This window comes from Urocitellus parryii, chromosome 2 (genome assembly GCF_045843805.1).
Source record: "Urocitellus parryii isolate mUroPar1 chromosome 2, mUroPar1.hap1, whole genome shotgun sequence".
NCBI classification, from domain to species: domain Eukaryota; kingdom Metazoa; phylum Chordata; class Mammalia; order Rodentia; family Sciuridae; genus Urocitellus; species Urocitellus parryii.
The window spans coordinates 94280041-94297756 of NC_135532.1; the positions used below are offsets into that span (position 1 = coordinate 94280041).

The window sequence follows — 17716 nt, forward strand, 5'->3', positions numbered from 1 at the left end:
CTGCTCTGACATGGAGCCTGGTATGTGGTCTCAGCTGCAGTCGCTGGATAGAAAGAATGGATGTGAGGACAGGGACAGACTTGCGGCAACAGGCCAAGCGCTCCACCTACCTCACACGTGCCCTTTTACCTGTCCCCCACTGTCCGCTGACAACCCTAGGGCTAACTCCTCCTCTCTTACACATGGGAAACCGTATCAGCGTATCAGCGTGCTCATTCTCCAGCCTCAGTGACCTTCCCAACCCAGTACCCCATACCCTGTACCCACCGCTCTCTGGGACGCAGTCTGACTACGAGGTGGTGGGGGTAGAGAGGCACCTACTCCAGCACAGCGGGAGCACGAGGGGATTCAGCACCACGCGGCGGACAGCTCCTGGTCCCGCGAGGAGCCAGAGTCGCGGAAGGCTTTGGGCAAGGAGTCCTGGAGGTGTCCGAAAGGAGGCGGAAGCCAGATTGGGAGGGGGATACCTAGAGTGGGGAGGACGGAGGAGGGACTGGGGGCGGGCCGGGGCCGGGGGCGGGGCGGGCCGCGATTGAAAGCGGCAGGGTGAGCTGGCGGAGAGCGCAGAACCAGCGAGCGAGCGAGGTAGCGAGGTGGAGCTGGGAGCCCTGCGCCCCTTGCTCCACTCCGATTCTCTACGTGCTGGAGCTGGGCGCGCCAGGTAGGGTGAGCCTGTAGTACCGCGGCCGCTGCAGACCTTTTTAGTCCTGACCCCACGTCCCGGCGCCCCCGGGTCCTCGAGTTCTGGGGCACCCAGGCCGGGGCGTACAGACCTGCTCTCTGGGAGCTTTGGGAAGCGGGAAGACAGCCCAGGGCGTCCCGCCTTTCTTCCCATAAAACGCACGCCCTGCGTCCCGCTCCTCGGTTCATTCCTCCTGTTCCAATGTCCTCTGATTCTTCTTTCTGTCTGTGCCTCCGTCTTTTGTCTCAGCCTTTCTGGACTCTCTTGCCCCCTGATCGGATTTGTGGCCCTGGCCCCCTGGCTACCCGATTCCGGGGTTCTGTCCCCTTCCTGCCTCTGGTGTTCCATCTGGGCCTCCCCTGTGCTGAACCATTATTTGCGTTCCTTTCCATGAGTGTTGGTCTTCATCCCGGCTTCTCTCCTGTTTGCCTGGTTGAACTGATTCTTTCCGGTTCCCATGGGATCCCAATCCCCTTGTCCCAGTACCAGTGGGAGATTTGGCTCTGGGGAAATGAGGGGACAAAGTGAGAAGCTCCAGTCTGTATAGCCAGGACATGAGATCCATGAACTAGTTGCTGTCTGCTTCAGCCTTAGTTTCCTTTCCTGTTCTGAGGAAAGATTTATATACCTCCCCCAGCCTTTTTAAGCCAGCATGATTGTAGGAGCCTGTGTGGGGTGGGTGTTTGGGAAGGCTACTGGGGTATAGATGATAGGATGTAGAGTGGAAGACAGAGAAAGGGGGTGTCTAAAGGCTAGCCTCAGGATGGACAAGCCCCTGAGACTGAGAATGGGGAGGTCTGGAAATGGTGACTTTCTCTGCTGTATTTGAAGTAAAAAGAAAACAGAGGCAGAAAGTCTCAAACAGTATCTTACATAGAGCTAGAGTTCAGAACTCATCCTCAGCACTAGAGATTCTGACCAGATGAATTGTCCCCCAACCTATGACACATGTACTTTCATATGTACTTGTCCTGCTTATACAGGACCCATGGCCGCTTTGGTGCCTTCCCTGGGGAGTCTCATTCAGGGCCTATGGTCTCCATTTCTTTCTCAGTCAGGTAACTGTAGAGATGGTCTTTTAAGAACCAAATGCTAGCACCCTTGGGTATTTATCCAGGTATGTGGAGGCACCCAAATGAGGCCTGGGGAGGGAGGCTGGAGGTGGTGTCCTAGAATTCCTGCCAAGCAGAGGCTCCAGTACTGCCCTGCATGGAAAAGGGGACCAGCAGCTTCTTTTAAGTAGCTTTTTATAGAAGACTAAGAGAATACTCTGTCACGTTATGGGGTCTTCCTAGGATTGGAGATTATCACTTGGAGACTCTTCCCTGGTAGGTCTTCAGACAGCAGGGTCCCCTCTCTGAAAATCTGAGGCTCAGGACAGGGACTGTTTCCCTGAGTTTGTAACTTTGACATGGCCTCTGCTGAAAAGGTACTGACCTTGAGATCTTGTGAGGTTTGTGTAGAGTCTTGGACAGACACCCTTTAATTTATAGAGGGCTTGGCATGGGTTGGGTTCTTCTGTCTTCTTTCTGGGCCTCTACTCCCTGTCTCTTTTCCCCTTATGCTGAGCTTGGTAGGTGTACAGGTCCCTTATCTAGCCCAAATCAGAGCAGGGTTGAGTGAGAGACTCAGGGAGGTATCCCAGGAGCTTCTCAGCCTAGTTAGTTACACCACTCTCCCCATGACCTTTGAGTCCCTGGGAATTGGATGCGAGGAGGGACAGAGTCAGAAGGGGAAGCTGGGGAAAAAAAGAGGCAGCCACTTTTAGGTTCCACTTTTCCCTTTCTGTTTGTCTCTCTATTTCTCTGCAGGAGCTGGGTCCCTTCTCATCTCTCTTCCTGTCTGTCCTTTCCTGTCCCTTTCTCCTCCTCTCTTTGCCTTTGCTGCTTCTATCCTAATCCCCTGGAGACCAGCGTCTGCTGGACCTATCCATCCCCTTTGGAGCCATGGGATCGCTGCTTGGGCTCCTGGCACTGCTGCTGCTGTCGGGTGCTGTGGCTGAGGGCCCGGCCAAGAAGGTGCTGACCCTGGAGGGGGACCTGGTGCTGGGTGGGCTGTTCCCGGTGCACCAGAAGGGTGGCCCAGCTGAGGAGTGTGGTCCTGTCAATGAGCATCGTGGCATCCAGCGCCTGGAGGCCATGCTTTTCGCACTGGACCGTATCAACCACGACCCCCACCTGCTGCCTGGGGTGCGCCTGGGTGCGCACATCCTTGACAGCTGTTCCAAGGACACATATGCCCTGGAGCAGGCACTGGACTTTGTACGTGCCTCTCTCAGCAGAGGTGCTGATGGCTCTCGCCATATCTGCCCTGACGGCTCTTATGCCACCCACGGTGATGCTCCCACTGCCATCACTGGTGTCATTGGCGGCTCCTACAGTGACGTATCCATCCAGGTATGTGGAAGCCACCCAAATGAGGGCTGGGGAGGGAGGCTGGAGGTGGTGACCTAGAATTCCTGCTGAGCAGAGGCTCCAGTACTGCCCTGCATGGAAAGGGGGGACCAGCTTCTTTTAAGTAGCTTTTTATAGAAGACTAAAAGAATGCTCTGTCACATAATAGGGTTGATTTCTAGAGATTGTGTAAGAGAAACTCCCCTAAGGAAAAAAAAAAAAAAAGAAAAGGGAAACACCACACACTAAACATACACACACACACACACACACACACACACACACTGTGATGATGTTAAACAACCTGAGAGGCCAGACCTCTGGAGTCAGTTTCTGGGTTTAAACTCTGGCTCTCCCACATGCTAACTTACATGACTCTAAATAGGTTTTTTTTCCCCCCGTGTCTTAGTTTTCTCATAAAATGGAATTTATAGCTGGGTGTGGTGGACATGCCCATAATCCCAGCAACTTGGGAGGTGTAGGCAGGAAGATGGCAAATTTGAGGCCACCCCGGGCAATTTAGTGAGACCCTGTTTCAAAATAAAAGGTGCTGAGGATGATGTTCGGTGGTAGTGCCTAGCATGTGGGAAGCCCTGGGTTCAATTCCCAATTTCCAGTACCAAAATACATACACACACAATTGGATTCAAAATATTTTCTACTTTTAGGTTTCTAGTGAAAATTTAATGAGCAAAGTATGTATCCGAGGTCCTGGAAAGTCATGAGGGCACAAAAAAATCTTAACTGCTATTGTTATTAACCAATTTTATAGATGAGTAAACAGGCAGAGAGAGAGGAGGTGTCACAAGCCAAGTTGTGGCAAAGGGGAGATGCAAAGTCAATGCTCTTAGCCCAATTTTTCAAGACCATCTCTTTCTGGATTAGAGCAAGGTAGGCAGATAGAACCCAGGAGAAGCGAGAGGAAAGAATTAAGATGGGTAACCAGGAGGAAGAAAAACAATGTGTGTGGAAATAAGGGATAAGGTACCCTAGGGTCTTTGGAGGTGAAGGATTTGAGGAGGTAATATGAGGAAATATTCCTCACCCCTGCCCCTGCCCTGTCCTCTCACAAGGGGCCAGCACAAGGTGTATTGTTGTGTTGCTGGGCTTCAGCAGAGGTTGCTGGCCCAGCTAACTTCCCTTTGCTGCTTCCTGGGCTGTCTCCTGGGCACACCTGGTTGATTTGACCCAGGTGGGATTCTCTTGCTCCTTGACTGCGTCCAACCTCTTGCCCAGATCCTCACTTGCAAGTGCCCTGTGTAGGCTGTTGGAAGATGAGGCCAGAACTGGGGCCCTGGCTGGGGACCATATGGGGGCCTTGGCTAGGACCTCAGCTTCCTTTAGGAGACCAGCAGAGAGCATTGCTATTAGACCCCTGACCTGGAATGCTTGTTTAAGAGAAATGAAGCAGAGGCAGGAACCATTGAGTGGTCCTGCTAGTCCCAACTACTGGGAGTAACTGGATGGCAGTTGTGATCAAAGGTGACTGTGCCAGCATCTGTATCTGCAGCCCTGACTGGGGACAGGGGTGGGTGGGCATCCTCCCACCTGTTGATGTCTTCATTAGGGGCCTCTGAGGTGCTTTCTCAGCCCTGCTCCTTTACATAGTTTTTGTCAAGGGCCCATGAATTTATTTCCAGGAGCTGGGTTACCTGCTTCCCATCCTAGGCTGCCAGCCTTCTGTAGCAGGGACCACACATTAGCATTCCCGTCTCTTCTCTCTTGCCCATATCCCTATCAGCTTCCATATGCCAGGAGCTGTAGTGTCTGTGCAGTATCATTTTTATGTGCCCAGCTGTCTTGAAAGGATAAGAAACTGAGGCTCAGTGTGCAGCTAAATGTCAACCTTTCTTAGTCCCCTGCCTTGCATCTGGTTGAGGTGTGATTCAGGACCCTGGGGCCTTAGCCCTGGATCTTCTCCCTCAGCCCTTGGGAAGGGGCAGAAACTTCCCACTCCTAGGTTGAAGACACATCAAATTAAGATTTGATTTTAGGTGCCCCTCTGTAATTCCAGGAACTTGGACTCTGGGACTGAGGCAGCAAGTTTGAGGCCAGCTTCAGCAACCTAATGATACCCCGTCTCAAAAAATGAAAAGGACTGGAGATGTAGTTTGGTGGTAAAGCATCCTGGTTCAATCCCCAGTATCGCACACACATACAAAAATTAAGATTTGGCCTTTTGAGAAAGGGAAACTTCAGGGCTATCCTGCATGGATGCTTAAGTGCTAGATGTGGGGATTGCCCTGTTTCTAGTGTTCATTTGATCTGTTCTCTTATCTTTGCCTTCTTTACCCTGCTTCCCAGGTGGCCAACCTTCTGCGGCTATTTCAAATCCCACAGATCAGCTATGCTTCCACCAGTGCCAAGTTGAGTGACAAGTCCCGCTATGACTACTTTGCACGCACAGTGCCCCCTGACTTTTTCCAAGCCAAGGCCATGGCTGAAATTCTCCGCTTCTTCAACTGGACCTATGTATCCACTGTGGCATCCGAGGGTGACTATGGCGAGACAGGCATTGAGGCCTTTGAGCTAGAGGCTCGTGCTCGCAATATCTGTGTGGCTACCTCAGAGAAGGTGGGCCGTGCCATGAGCCGTGCAGCCTTTGAGGGTGTGGTGCGTGCACTGCTGCAGAAGCCCAGTGCCCGTGTGGCTGTCCTGTTCACCCGTTCTGAGGATGCTCGGGAGCTGCTTGCTGCCACCCAGCGCCTCAATGCCAGCTTTACCTGGGTGGCCAGTGATGGCTGGGGGGCCCTGGAGAGTGTGGTGGCAGGCAGCGAGGGGGCTGCTGAGGGTGCCATCACCATCGAGTTGGCCTCTTACCCTATCAGTGACTTTGCCTCCTACTTCCAGAACCTGGACCCCTGGAACAACAGCCGGAACCCCTGGTTCCGTGAGTTCTGGGAGCAGAGGTTTCGCTGCAGCTTCCGGCAGAGAGACTGTGCAGCCCACTCTCTGAGGGCCGTGCCCTTTGAGCAGGAGTCCAAGATTATGTTTGTGGTCAATGCAGTGTATGCCATGGCCCACGCACTGCACAACATGCACCGTGCCCTCTGCCCCAACACCACCCATCTATGCGATGCAATGCGTCCTGTCAACGGGCGCCGCCTCTACAAGGACTTCGTACTCAATGTCAAGTTTGATGGTAATAGTGCTGGCTAGTGTCCATCAGCTTGCTGACTCTCTTAGAGGAAGAGGGAAAACAGATTTTCATGTTCTATTACTTAGCTAAGGAAACATAGCATAGCACAAGCAGAGAACTCTTCCAGGGGGCTGGTGTCAGAGCCAGGACAAGGACTACTAGGCAGAGGGGACTAGAACTGGAGCCTGGGCTGAGGTTTTGCTTCTATTCTTTTTGTAGCACTGGGAATTGAACCCAGGGCCTCATACATGCTGGGCAAGCGGTCTACCACTGAGATACAACCCCAGCCCTTTTTATTGTTTAGTTTTAGATATGGTATCGCTAAATTGCCCCAGCTGGCCTCTAATAATTTGTGGTCCTCCTAACTCAGCCTCTCAAGTAGTTGGGGTTACAGGTGTGTGCTGTCACACCTGGCTTGCTGAGGTTCAACTTCCTGAGAGACCCTTCGAGATAGGAGACCTCTGGCCTGTTCTTGCTACTTTGAAGGTCTTTGGCTCCTGCTCGGTTCTTGCCCTGTCTCCTGACTTCTTATCTTGCTTGGGGTGCCCTGTCTCCTGACTTCTTATCTTGCTTGGGGTGGAAACCAAGGGATTCCAAATCCATTCTTAGATAGCTGTGAGAGAGTCTGAATCAGACTAGATTGAGGGCAAGCATTGAAATGACATTCTATTTAGGGAAAACTTCTATTCCTAATCTTTATTTGCCATCTAAAGTGGTCCTGGTGTCTTCAAATCAAAAGTTTAAATGCTTGTTTTAAGAACAATGAGAATCATTTAGAGTCATCACTAGGTTTCAGAAAGACTCATTCTGGGAGCAGTGAGAGAGGCTGCCAGAACTGACATAGCTTGGAAGCACTGGCGCAGGGTTAAGACAAAGAGTACAGTCATCCTCAGTATCCATGTTTCTAGGCTCTCTATGGACACCAAAGTCTGAGGTTGTTTATCCCTTATATAAAATTGTGTAGTATTTTCATATAACCTATATCTGTCTTCCTGTATACTTTAAAATATCTTATAATACTAAATGCAATGTAAATGCTATGTAAATATTTGTTATACTGTATTGTTGAAGGAATAATAACAACAACAACAAAAAGCCTGTGCATGTTAGGTATAGATGCAACCCTCATAGAACTAATTGATTTTAAAAATTGTTATTTTGATTCTGGGTTGGTTGACTCTGCAGCTATGGAACCTGTGTCAACTATAATTTCAATAAGATTGACGTTCAGAGTTGTGATAGAATGAGAATTGAGGTTAGAGTTGGAATGTGGGCTCTGATTGAGTGGATGTTAGAGGAAGGCTATATTCAGTCTACTGGGCTTGGATAGAATTATGGTTGGGCTAGAAATGGATTTTGAGAACTTTGACACTGACTGGAAAAAGTAAGAGTTTGGAGGATCTTGGGTTTGAATTACAGGCTGAACCATTCACTCATGGAGACTTAAGAATGTTTTCTTGAACTCTGATTTCTCACTGGGATCAGGGAAGGTGTAGTCCTGACTCCTGAGCCTGGCTGAGCCATGTGAGGTTCACAGGGGATGAAGTGGGGGTGGAGAGTGGCAGTGACCATTCTGTGAAGGGAACTGGTTGAAGGTGACACTGAGATTGTGATTCTGTTTGTACTGGAATCAGTGTTAGGGCTGGTGGGGGATGGAGCTGAGGTTATTGTTAGGATTAGTGGGACCTGGATTGCATCTGAGGCTGGACTTAGCTTTGGGTTCTCTGTGTTAAGTTTGAGGATGGAGCTGTGTTGTGATAAAGTTGGGGTTTGGGGCCTGGAGGTTGGAAGGTGTTAGAGACTAGGTCTATGGTTGGATTTGGCAAGTCATGGTTGGGGATTGGAATAGGCATTAGATTTGTGGAAATCACTTGGCTTTAAGGCTGGGGTTACCTTTGGAGTTTAGGATTGGTGAAGACTGAGGTTTGATGCTAGAATTTAGGGGTTAGAATTTGTTGTAACCTCCTAGAAAAATGACTAGGGTTAAGATGGGCTTTAGTATTGGGGTGAGGATTGGAAGAGCTACTGATGGCCTTAGCTTTGGGATTGGATCCATTTGAAGGTGAGGGTTGAGTTTCCATTAGGGTAACCCACTGATCCAACCTTTTCTTCCTTCCCTCCCCCATCTCAGCCCCCTTCCGCCCAGCTGAAACTCACAATGAGGTCCGCTTTGACGGCTTTGGTGATGGTATTGGCCGCTACAACATCTTTACCTATCTGCGGGCAGGCAATGGGCACTATCGTTACCAGAAGGTGGGATATTGGGCAGAAGGCCTGACTCTGGACACCAGCCTCATCCCATGGGCCTCACCTTCTGCTGGACCCCTGCCTGCCTCTCGCTGCAGTGAGCCCTGCCTTCAGAACGAGGTGAAGAGTGTGCAGCCAGGTGAAGTTTGCTGCTGGCTCTGTATCCCCTGCCAGCCCTATGAGTACCGGTTGGATGAGTTCACCTGTGCTGACTGCGGTCTGGGCTACTGGCCGAATGCCAGCCTGACTGGCTGCTTTGAGCTGCCCCAGGAGTACATTCGCTGGGGTGATGCTTGGGCAGTGGGACCTGTCACCATCGCCTGTCTCGGTGCCCTGGCCACCCTCTTTGTGCTGGGTGTCTTTGTACGGCACAATGCCACTCCTGTAGTCAAGGCCTCGGGTCGGGAGCTCTGCTACATTCTGCTGGGTGGTGTTTTCCTCTGCTACTGCATGACCTTCATCTTCATTGCCAAGCCATCCACGGCTGTGTGCACCTTACGGCGCCTTGGTTTGGGCACTGCCTTCTCTGTCTGCTACTCAGCCCTGCTCACGAAGACTAACCGCATTGCGCGTATCTTCGGTGGGGCCCGGGAGGGGGCCCAGCGACCACGCTTTATCAGTCCTGCCTCACAAGTCGCCATCTGCCTGGCACTTATCTCAGGCCAGCTGCTCATTGTGGCTGCCTGGCTGGTGGTGGAGGCACCGGGCACAGGCAAAGAGACAGCCCCTGAACGGCGGGAGGTGGTGACACTGCGCTGTAACCACCGTGATGCAAGCATGCTGGGCTCTCTGGCATACAACGTGCTCCTCATCGCACTCTGCACGCTCTATGCCTTCAAGACCCGCAAGTGCCCCGAAAATTTCAATGAGGCCAAGTTCATTGGCTTCACCATGTACACCACGTGCATCATCTGGCTGGCATTCCTGCCCATCTTCTATGTCACCTCCAGTGACTATCGGGTGAGCTGCCTGCTGCAGAGGTGGGAGGGGATGGGATGCTGGACTCTTGGTTTCCTGGTATTTCATTTCATCTCCTGATAATTGATGCTCCAAGAGCTTATATGTTCACTTAGGGACCCACAGCTTGTGTGGACCCTACAGGGAGGTGAAAGGGATGAGTAGGGACTGGGCAGAAAAGTGCAGAACTCAAGTTTGAGTTAGAAGAGATGTCAACCAGGCTTGGTGGTACACGCCTGTAATCCCATTGGCTTGAAAGGTTGAGGCAAGAGGATCATGAGTTCAAAGCCAGTCTCAGCAACTAAGTCAGTTCCTAAAGCAACTCAGCAAGACCCTGTCTCTAATAAAATATATATGGCTCTAAATATAAACATGTATGGCTGGGGATGTGACTCGATGGCTAAACACCCCTGGGTTCAATCCCTGATACCAAAAAGAAAAAAAAAAAAGAGAGATATCAGAATTCCAATGTCATTCCTAAACTGGCAGGAGATGGGGTGCAGAAATATGTTCCAGGGGTTTAAGGGTTTGACTAGAGAGGAGGTCTACAGGTGAAAGATGAAGCAAAGAAGGTAGGGGGAGGAGAGGTAGGGTTGACAAAGGTTAAATCAGATGAAAGCTATATTCCAGTTGGTGGCTTCCAAACAAATTTGGTTTCATCTGACACTGTCTCAGTGGGTATCCTCAGCTCCAAGGGGCAATGGATACTTTAAATGGGGTGAACAGAAAAGGCCTCTCAGAGGAGAACAGGTGAGCTGGCCTCTGACAAGAGAATCATCTTGGTTAATCCTCATGACTCTGGAGTAAGCTCCATGGCTCTCCCATTTTACTGACAAAGAAACAGGGCCTTGGAAAGTCAACCCTGTGCCCGAGGTCACTTAGCTTGAGAATGCAGTGTAGGGTCTGAACCGACAATCTTAACAATTAAAGGAGCAGGAAAATTGTGGCAAACATCCTGACAAAGGTTCTTTCCCCAGGACAGAAGTGTGGTGGTGCAGTGCTGGGGCCCAGGGATCTCTGGGCTTGGCTGCTCTGCTTGCAACTGCTGGGCCACCACCTGGAGGCTAGGGTTGAGAGGAAATCTGCTTTGACTTAGCCAGAATGTGCATATAATTTGCATTTTCATGCCAATCATAGTTAAGGACTCACCCAGGGCATACATATACACAATAGTCAACCATGCATGCACAAATACATATACCAGCACATATACATACAGACACATGCATGCACATTTTTTTACACATCCTGGCACACACACACACAGTTCCCTCCCTATACACAGTCCATACCCATACATCCTACACCCCCAAACACTTGTACACACACAGACCTGTATACTCACTACTGCACATACATACATACACTCAGATATGCAGTGGTGGACAAACCAGCTCCTCCACATATGCATACATGCACCATATATATACATGCACCCCAGCATGTTCAACCCCACAGCTGAACTTTGGGATCCCTGGGCAAACAGTCTACCAGGACAGATGCTGGGACTGTGCCCACCAAGGTCCAGTAGATGCTTACTGTCTCTCCCACATCCTGGGAAGGGGGTTCTAGGGGCCAGGCCCAGCCTTTGGGACAGACATCCTTGACCTGTGCCTGCTTCCCCACTCAACCCCTGCAGGTACAGACCACCACCATGTGCGTGTCAGTCAGCCTCAGTGGCTCTGTGGTACTTGGCTGCCTCTTCGCACCCAAGCTACACATCATCCTCTTCCAGCCGCAGAAGAATGTGGTTAGTCATCGGGCACCCACCAGCCGCTTTGGCAGTGCTGCCGCCAGGGCCAGCTCCAGCCCTGGCCAAGGTCAGCATCATAAGCACCCCTTCCTACCTGAGTTCCCCCTCCCAACCCATCTCCTCAGGTGTGGTCTACTCCTCCATGGCTGAGATTCCTTGTCGGGGGATGGGGTGCCCTCAAGATGACACTGAACATGAGAGGGTGGCAGGGGGACATGCTTCCCTCTACAGCTCTACTTTCCCTGCTTTCTACTCTTTATGGAGGATTCAGGGTCATCTCCAACTTCTGGTTTTCTTTCCCTAGGGTCTGGCTCACAGTTTGTCCCCACTGTTTGCAATGGCCGTGAGGTAGTGGACTCAACAACGTCATCGCTTTGAAGACCCTACACTTCTGCCCTGATATGGCTGTTCCCTGGAACCCAGTGTAGATAGTGTCCATGGTCAGGAGGAAATTGGCTGGAGCAACGCAATAATACCCACCCCATGCCCACTCCAAAGTCACTTACCCACCTGCTTTTCCCAACCCTTCAGAGTCAGAAGTCAGTGTCCTTGGCCAGGGGGCCTTTGCAATGGCCACCAGCTGCCCTTGTAGCTGTGTCCTCTGCTTGCCAGGCCCAGGGCTCAGAGGGGAGAGTGCCCTGGCACGGGGTGGGGGGGGTGGGGGGAGTGACTGAGGATCGTAGGCCCCAATCCCTAATCAGCAAAGGTGCTTCCAGCCCAGCGCCTCTCCCCTCTAGGGCCTTTTTAATTTTTTATATGTTACTCTAGGATGGGCAGGGTGGTGGTTGTGGGGGCTGTCCCTGTCTCTGAAAAGTAGTTTGTCCTGTGGTTTATTTTGTATTATCTGTAAATAAAGTGTCTTTATTTAAAAAAAAAAAATCACTCTTAATCCTTGACCCAGAGAAGCCCTGTCCCCTCTCCCCAGCCTCCCAAGTCTTTATTCTGCTAGTATTTGCCGCTGTAATCTGTTCCTGATGTTAGGATTTGGAAGCCACTAAGACAAACCCAGCCCTGTCTTTGGGGAGGTTGAAAATGAATAAACCATCTTCATTTTAAAGGAGACGCCACAGGCTGGCCAAGGCACACCTGGTGTGAGGGCAGGATGGTGTGGAGTGACTGTGATCTCTGGGGATCAGTGATCTTTTCCATGGCAGCCTGCCTGGTACTTAGAGGAGCCAGGTCAGCTCAGAGCCAGGCTGAGTGAAGAGGGAACCAAGAAGCAGCATGGGACTGAATGTCATGTGATCATTTGGCACATACAAAGGTAAGAAGAGCTCATAAAGGGGAGCAGATGAAGCAGGGAGGGCAGAAGCTGGGCAGTTTGGAGAGGCCATCTACTGCTGGGCCTGGCAGGAAGTCAGAGTCTGGAGTGCTTCTGGTTGCAGGACTGTGGTGAAGTCCTCCAGGACTCTCTATTTGGAGATCACCAGCAGAGGGAGCCAAGGCCCAGCCTAGGCCACATGGCTCAGGGCACTGAACCCTAAGAAGATGGCAGCTTCAGAAGGGTCTGCAGTGTCTCAGAAGGATGGGCAGGCCAGGGACATTTTTTGTTTCTAGTGGCTTCATTTGCTTCTGCAAGCTGGTGAGACTGGACATTTGGGTTAATAATTCAAAAAAAATGGAAATAAAAAAATTGTAGGAATGGCTTCTCCTCCTCAGTCCATATCTGGTATGCAAGAATGGCAAAATGCAGAATACCTCAGTTAACTCTGAAGGTCATAAACAGGGAATTTTTTTTTGGTATGGATATGTCTTATACAATATTTGGGATGTATCTTATATGAAAAGTTTTTGTTTATCTGACATTCAAATTTAACTAGGCATTCATATTTCACCTGCTAATGTAGGCAACAAGCAAGGAAAGACCAGGGTTTGCGAGCTCCCCCCACCCCAAGTTTTCCTTCCAGTCATGGGTGACCTGGGCTAATGTCTGGTTTTCCTTCTCTCCAGTGCCACACAATCCATGACCCTGAAAGTTCTGGCACCTCTGCCTAGGAAAGGAAGGGGTGTTGGGGCTTCTGCTGGGGCTGTTTATGTTAGACTTGGAGTTCCCAAAGGAGAACCCTGCTTCTTTTGGGGACGGAGGATCAGAGATGCCAAGCATTTGGGATTCTCCCTGGAGAATCCCATTCATGACCATAACTACCAGGTGCTCTGACTGAATAGCCAGAGTTTACATTGAGGCATGGGTGTTTCTCCTGTGGCTTTGTTCAAAGGCCCTCCCAGTCCCACTTCTATCCTTTCATCCATTCCTTCCATTGGTTCTATTAAAACTCCATGGTAGACCTCAGCCTGTGTGGGCCTGCCTCTCTTTTATTCAACAATGAATTCCAATGGCTTGGAAGAGAATGGTTCAGACCTCTTTCTTTTCTTGTCCCTAGTCCTGGCATGGGGGTGAGGGTATAATACAAGGGCAGCTCAGATGAGAGATGCCTTCCCACATTTCAGCCCTTTCCAGGTGCAGATCCCTGAGACAGAATATTAATATCCAAGAGGAAGTTGGTGATGTATTAGGTAAAGGTTCTGGGGACAAAAAGTGAGGATGACATGGAGCCAAGAATAAGATTCAAGTTTTTTGATTCCCCAGAAACCCATGGGTGAAAGTTGCCCAGAGTGGCATTCAGGCCAGTGCTCCCTCTCCATTGCCCCACTCTGCCCTAGCTGCTCTTGCCTCCTCTGCTGGTGTGAGGGTTCATGGGAGGGAAGGGGAAAGGAGGAATCCCTGAGAGCCTCAAAACCCTCTAGAAAGACCGCACCCCAATTCCAGCAGAAAAAGGAGAGGAACCCACCCTTCTTGCTCCTGTGGGCTAGTGGATTTTAAGCACTGAGATGGATATTCTCAGTTTGGAGGAGAAAAACCGGACCTGGTGAATGCAGAGGAAGAAGAAAATTGAGGGATGAAAAGGGAGGGAAGAGAGAAATGAGGAGCCTGGGGGAGAGTCGTGGGAGCAAAAGGAAGAAAGTGGAAATGAAAGCTTTAAACCCTGAGGGCTCTTGTCAAGATGTTAGGTTTTTTTTAAAAAAAATAAAATAAAATTATTCTTTCTGTGAAAACAGTTGTATGCTCCCTATAAATGGTTTAAGCATTGCAGAAAAGTACAAAAAGAAAATAAAAGTATTACCTCAAGTTTCATGATTCAAATATAACCATCATTAACATTTCTGGTACATCATGCTAGACATATTTCTATGCATTTTTACAGATAGGAGAGATAGAAATACTTTCATAAAAATGGGATCATACCATATGTCTATTTTCTTAGTGAAGATTTAATTTTACTTGACTCTAATTGAAGAAAATGAATCTGAAATAAAAACTGAACTTCCCAAACATTTCTTCATCACTAAAGATATTTCCTCCCCTGAAATATCCTTCAAGTTTAAGAAAGAAGATGGAGTTCCATTTAGAGGCAAACATTCTTTCAATCTCATGGGATTTGAGGAGAGTCTGACCTGTTGTTAACCTTTTTGCACCGGAAATGGAAGGACTGGTTCACTGAGGCAGATGGAGGTCCTCATGCACAGGGCATGTGGCTCTGGATTGTGGCCTGTACATGGGTCTCTTTTTCACTGTGGCCATATTCAACAAAGAGAGGAAGGTAAGCACTGTATTTAAGCATCTCTATAGAGGGATGGCCCCGAAGCTACCTACTCTGCTGTTTTCAGATAACATTTCTCTACTGATTTTTTTTCTAGACATTTTACAGATTTAGTTTTTACATTGAGGTCTTTCATCTTTCTTGAATTAATTTTTGTATGTGGTATGAGATAAGAATCAATATTAATTTTTACCTAGATGGATACTCAGTTGTTTCAACATTGCTTGTTGCAAAGATTCCCTTTTCCTGTGTTGAAATATATTGGCACCCTTGCCTGAAGTCAGTTGGCATAAGGGTGCTCTATTTCTGGATTTTATTTATTTATCCTAATGAACACCACACTGTCTTGATTACTTTAGCTTTAGAGTGAATCTTGAGATTAGGGAGGGCAAGCCCTTCAACTTTATGCTTTTTTAAAAATTATAATTGTCTTGGTTGTTCTAGGTTCTTTGTATTTTAATATAAATTTTAAAATCAGCCTTTCCAGTTCTGTGGGAAAAAAATCAATTTGTGGAAAATTGTAATCTTAGAAAAATATTGCCATTCAGTTCATAAATATGGTATATTTTTTCATTGATTTCAGTCTCTAATTTCTCAGCATTGTTTTGTAGTTTTCACTGTAAGAGTTTTGGAGTTATTGTGTTAAGTTTATCCTTAGACATTTTATTTATTTAAAAATAATTTTTTTGTAGTTGTTGATGGACAGAACACCTGTATTTTATTTATTTTAATGTGGTGCTAAGGATCAAATCCAGTGTCTCACATATGAGAAGCAAGTGTTCTGCCACTGAACTATATAGCCTCAGCCCAGCATTTTATTTTTTGATGCTATTGGAAATGACATTTTAAGTATCATTTTATTTCTCAGCTGTTTGTTTCTAGATTTTTAGAAATGCAATTGGTATTTAAAATTGTGGTAAATTACACGTTAAATTTACCATTTAAAGTATATTTTCATCACCCCACATAATTATCGTGTGTGTGTGTGTGTGTGTGTGTGTATAGTGAGATTTCTTTTTAAGTTCTTTCATCAATTTTCAAGTATATGATTATTATTAATACAGTCATGGTGTTTTATTACTGTGCACTAGATCTCCAGAACTTATTCAATCTAAAACTTTGTACACTTTCAACATTTCCTTATCCCTGTTCCCACTCCCAGGCCCTGGCAACTACCATTTAATTTTATCCATTTCCATGAGTTTAGACTTTTCTAGGTTCCACTTACAGGTGAGATTATGCAGTATTTGCCTGGTTTATTTCACCTAGCATGAATGTCCTCCAGGTTTATTCATATTGTATCAAGTGACAGAGTTTCTTTCCTTTTTTTATAGCTGAATAATATGCCATTGTATATACACAACTCACTTTTAAAATTCATCCATCTATCAATGGACACTTAGTTTGAATCCATATCTGGGTTGTTGTGAATAATGCTGTAATAAACATGGCTGTGCAAACTTCTTTTCTAATTTTTCCTTAGTGTATATATCAAGAAGTGCAATCGATGAATCATATAGATGGTTGTTCTATTTTTAATTTTTGGAGGAACCTCCATACTGTTTTCCATAATGGCTGTACCAATTTACATTCCTAGTGTATGTGGGTATTCTCTAGTCTCCACATCCTCCTCAACACTTAATTTGTCTTAATGATAATAGCCATTCTAACAAGTGTGAGAAGATGCTTCATTGTGGTTTTCATTTGCATTCCCCTAATGATTAGTGTTGTTGAGCACCTTTTCATATACCTGTTAGTCATTTGTATGTGTTCATTTGAGAAATGTCTATTCATGTTAATTTTTTTCATTGGGTTCTTTGCTTTTCTGCTATTTCATTGGTTCCTTACGTACTTTGAATATTAACCCCCAATCAGATCTATGGATTACAAGTATTTTTTTTTCCCTTTCAGTGGGTTGTCTAATTATTCTGTTGATTGTTTGCTTTGCTGTGAAGGAACTTTTTCACTTGATGCAATTCCAATTGGTTATGCTTGTTCTTGTTGATAGTGTGCTTTTGATATCATATTTTATAAATCATTGCCAGATCAATGTCTTTCTTTTTTCTTTTCTTGGGAGATGGGGTCTAACTATGTTGCCCTTGGAGCTCAACTGATCCTCCTGCCTACCTTGCTGGGAGCCAGGACTACAGGTGTGTATACAGTTCCCTGGCTAAGAAGCTTTTTTTCACGTTTTACTCTAATAGTCTTATAGTTCCAGTCTGATGTTTAAGTCTTTAATCCATTTTGAGTTGATTTTTGTGATAATGTAAGATAAGAATCCAATTTCATTCTTATGCATATAGACATTGAGTTTTCCATACATCTTTATAGAAGAGATAGTCCTTTTCCCATAATGTGCTCTTGGCAACTTTGTTGAAGATCAGTTTAATGTAAATATGTGGATTTATTTTTATTCTATTCCATTGGTTGGTGTGTTTTTTTATGCTAGCACAGTGCTGTATTGGTTATTTTAAAAAAAATTTTTAATTTGTTTAATTAGTTATACATGACAGTAGAATGTATTTAGACACATTGAACACAAATGGAGCACAACTTCTTCCTCTGGCTGAACATGATATAGAATCACATGGGTAGTGTAATCATACATGTATATAGGGTAATAATGTCCATCTCATTCCACTGTCCTTCCTATCCCCACACGCCTCTCCTCCTCTCACACCCTTCTGCACAATCCAAAGTCCCTTCATACTCCAACCCACCCCCATGTTGGTTATTATTTTGTTTTATTTATCTATTTTTATGTGGTGCTGAGGATCAAAACCAGTACCTCGCACGTGCTTAGGTGAGAGCTCTACCGCTGAGCCACAACCCCAGACCTCCCATGTTGGTTATTCTTGCTTTGTATATTTTAAAATCAGGCATTTTTCTGCTCCCAGCTTTGAGTTTTTTGCTCAAAATTGCTTTGGCTACTTGGAGTCTTTGTGG

The 17716-nt window shown here is 47.3% G+C and overlaps 1 protein-coding gene across 1 annotated transcript; it reads left to right on the top strand.

The window, feature by feature from the left end:
- Positions 1-2628: 2628 nt before the first annotated feature.
- On the top strand, positions 2629-11784 carry Grm2 (glutamate metabotropic receptor 2). Its single transcript, XM_026383953.2, has 5 exons — positions 2629-3078; positions 5380-6217; positions 8346-9421; positions 11058-11238; positions 11476-11784. The coding sequence occupies exons 1-5, from the start codon at positions 2629-2631 to the stop codon at positions 11547-11549; spliced, it is 2619 nt and encodes an 872-aa protein (XP_026239738.1). The 3' UTR covers positions 11550-11784.
- Positions 11785-17716: the final 5932 nt, after the last annotated feature.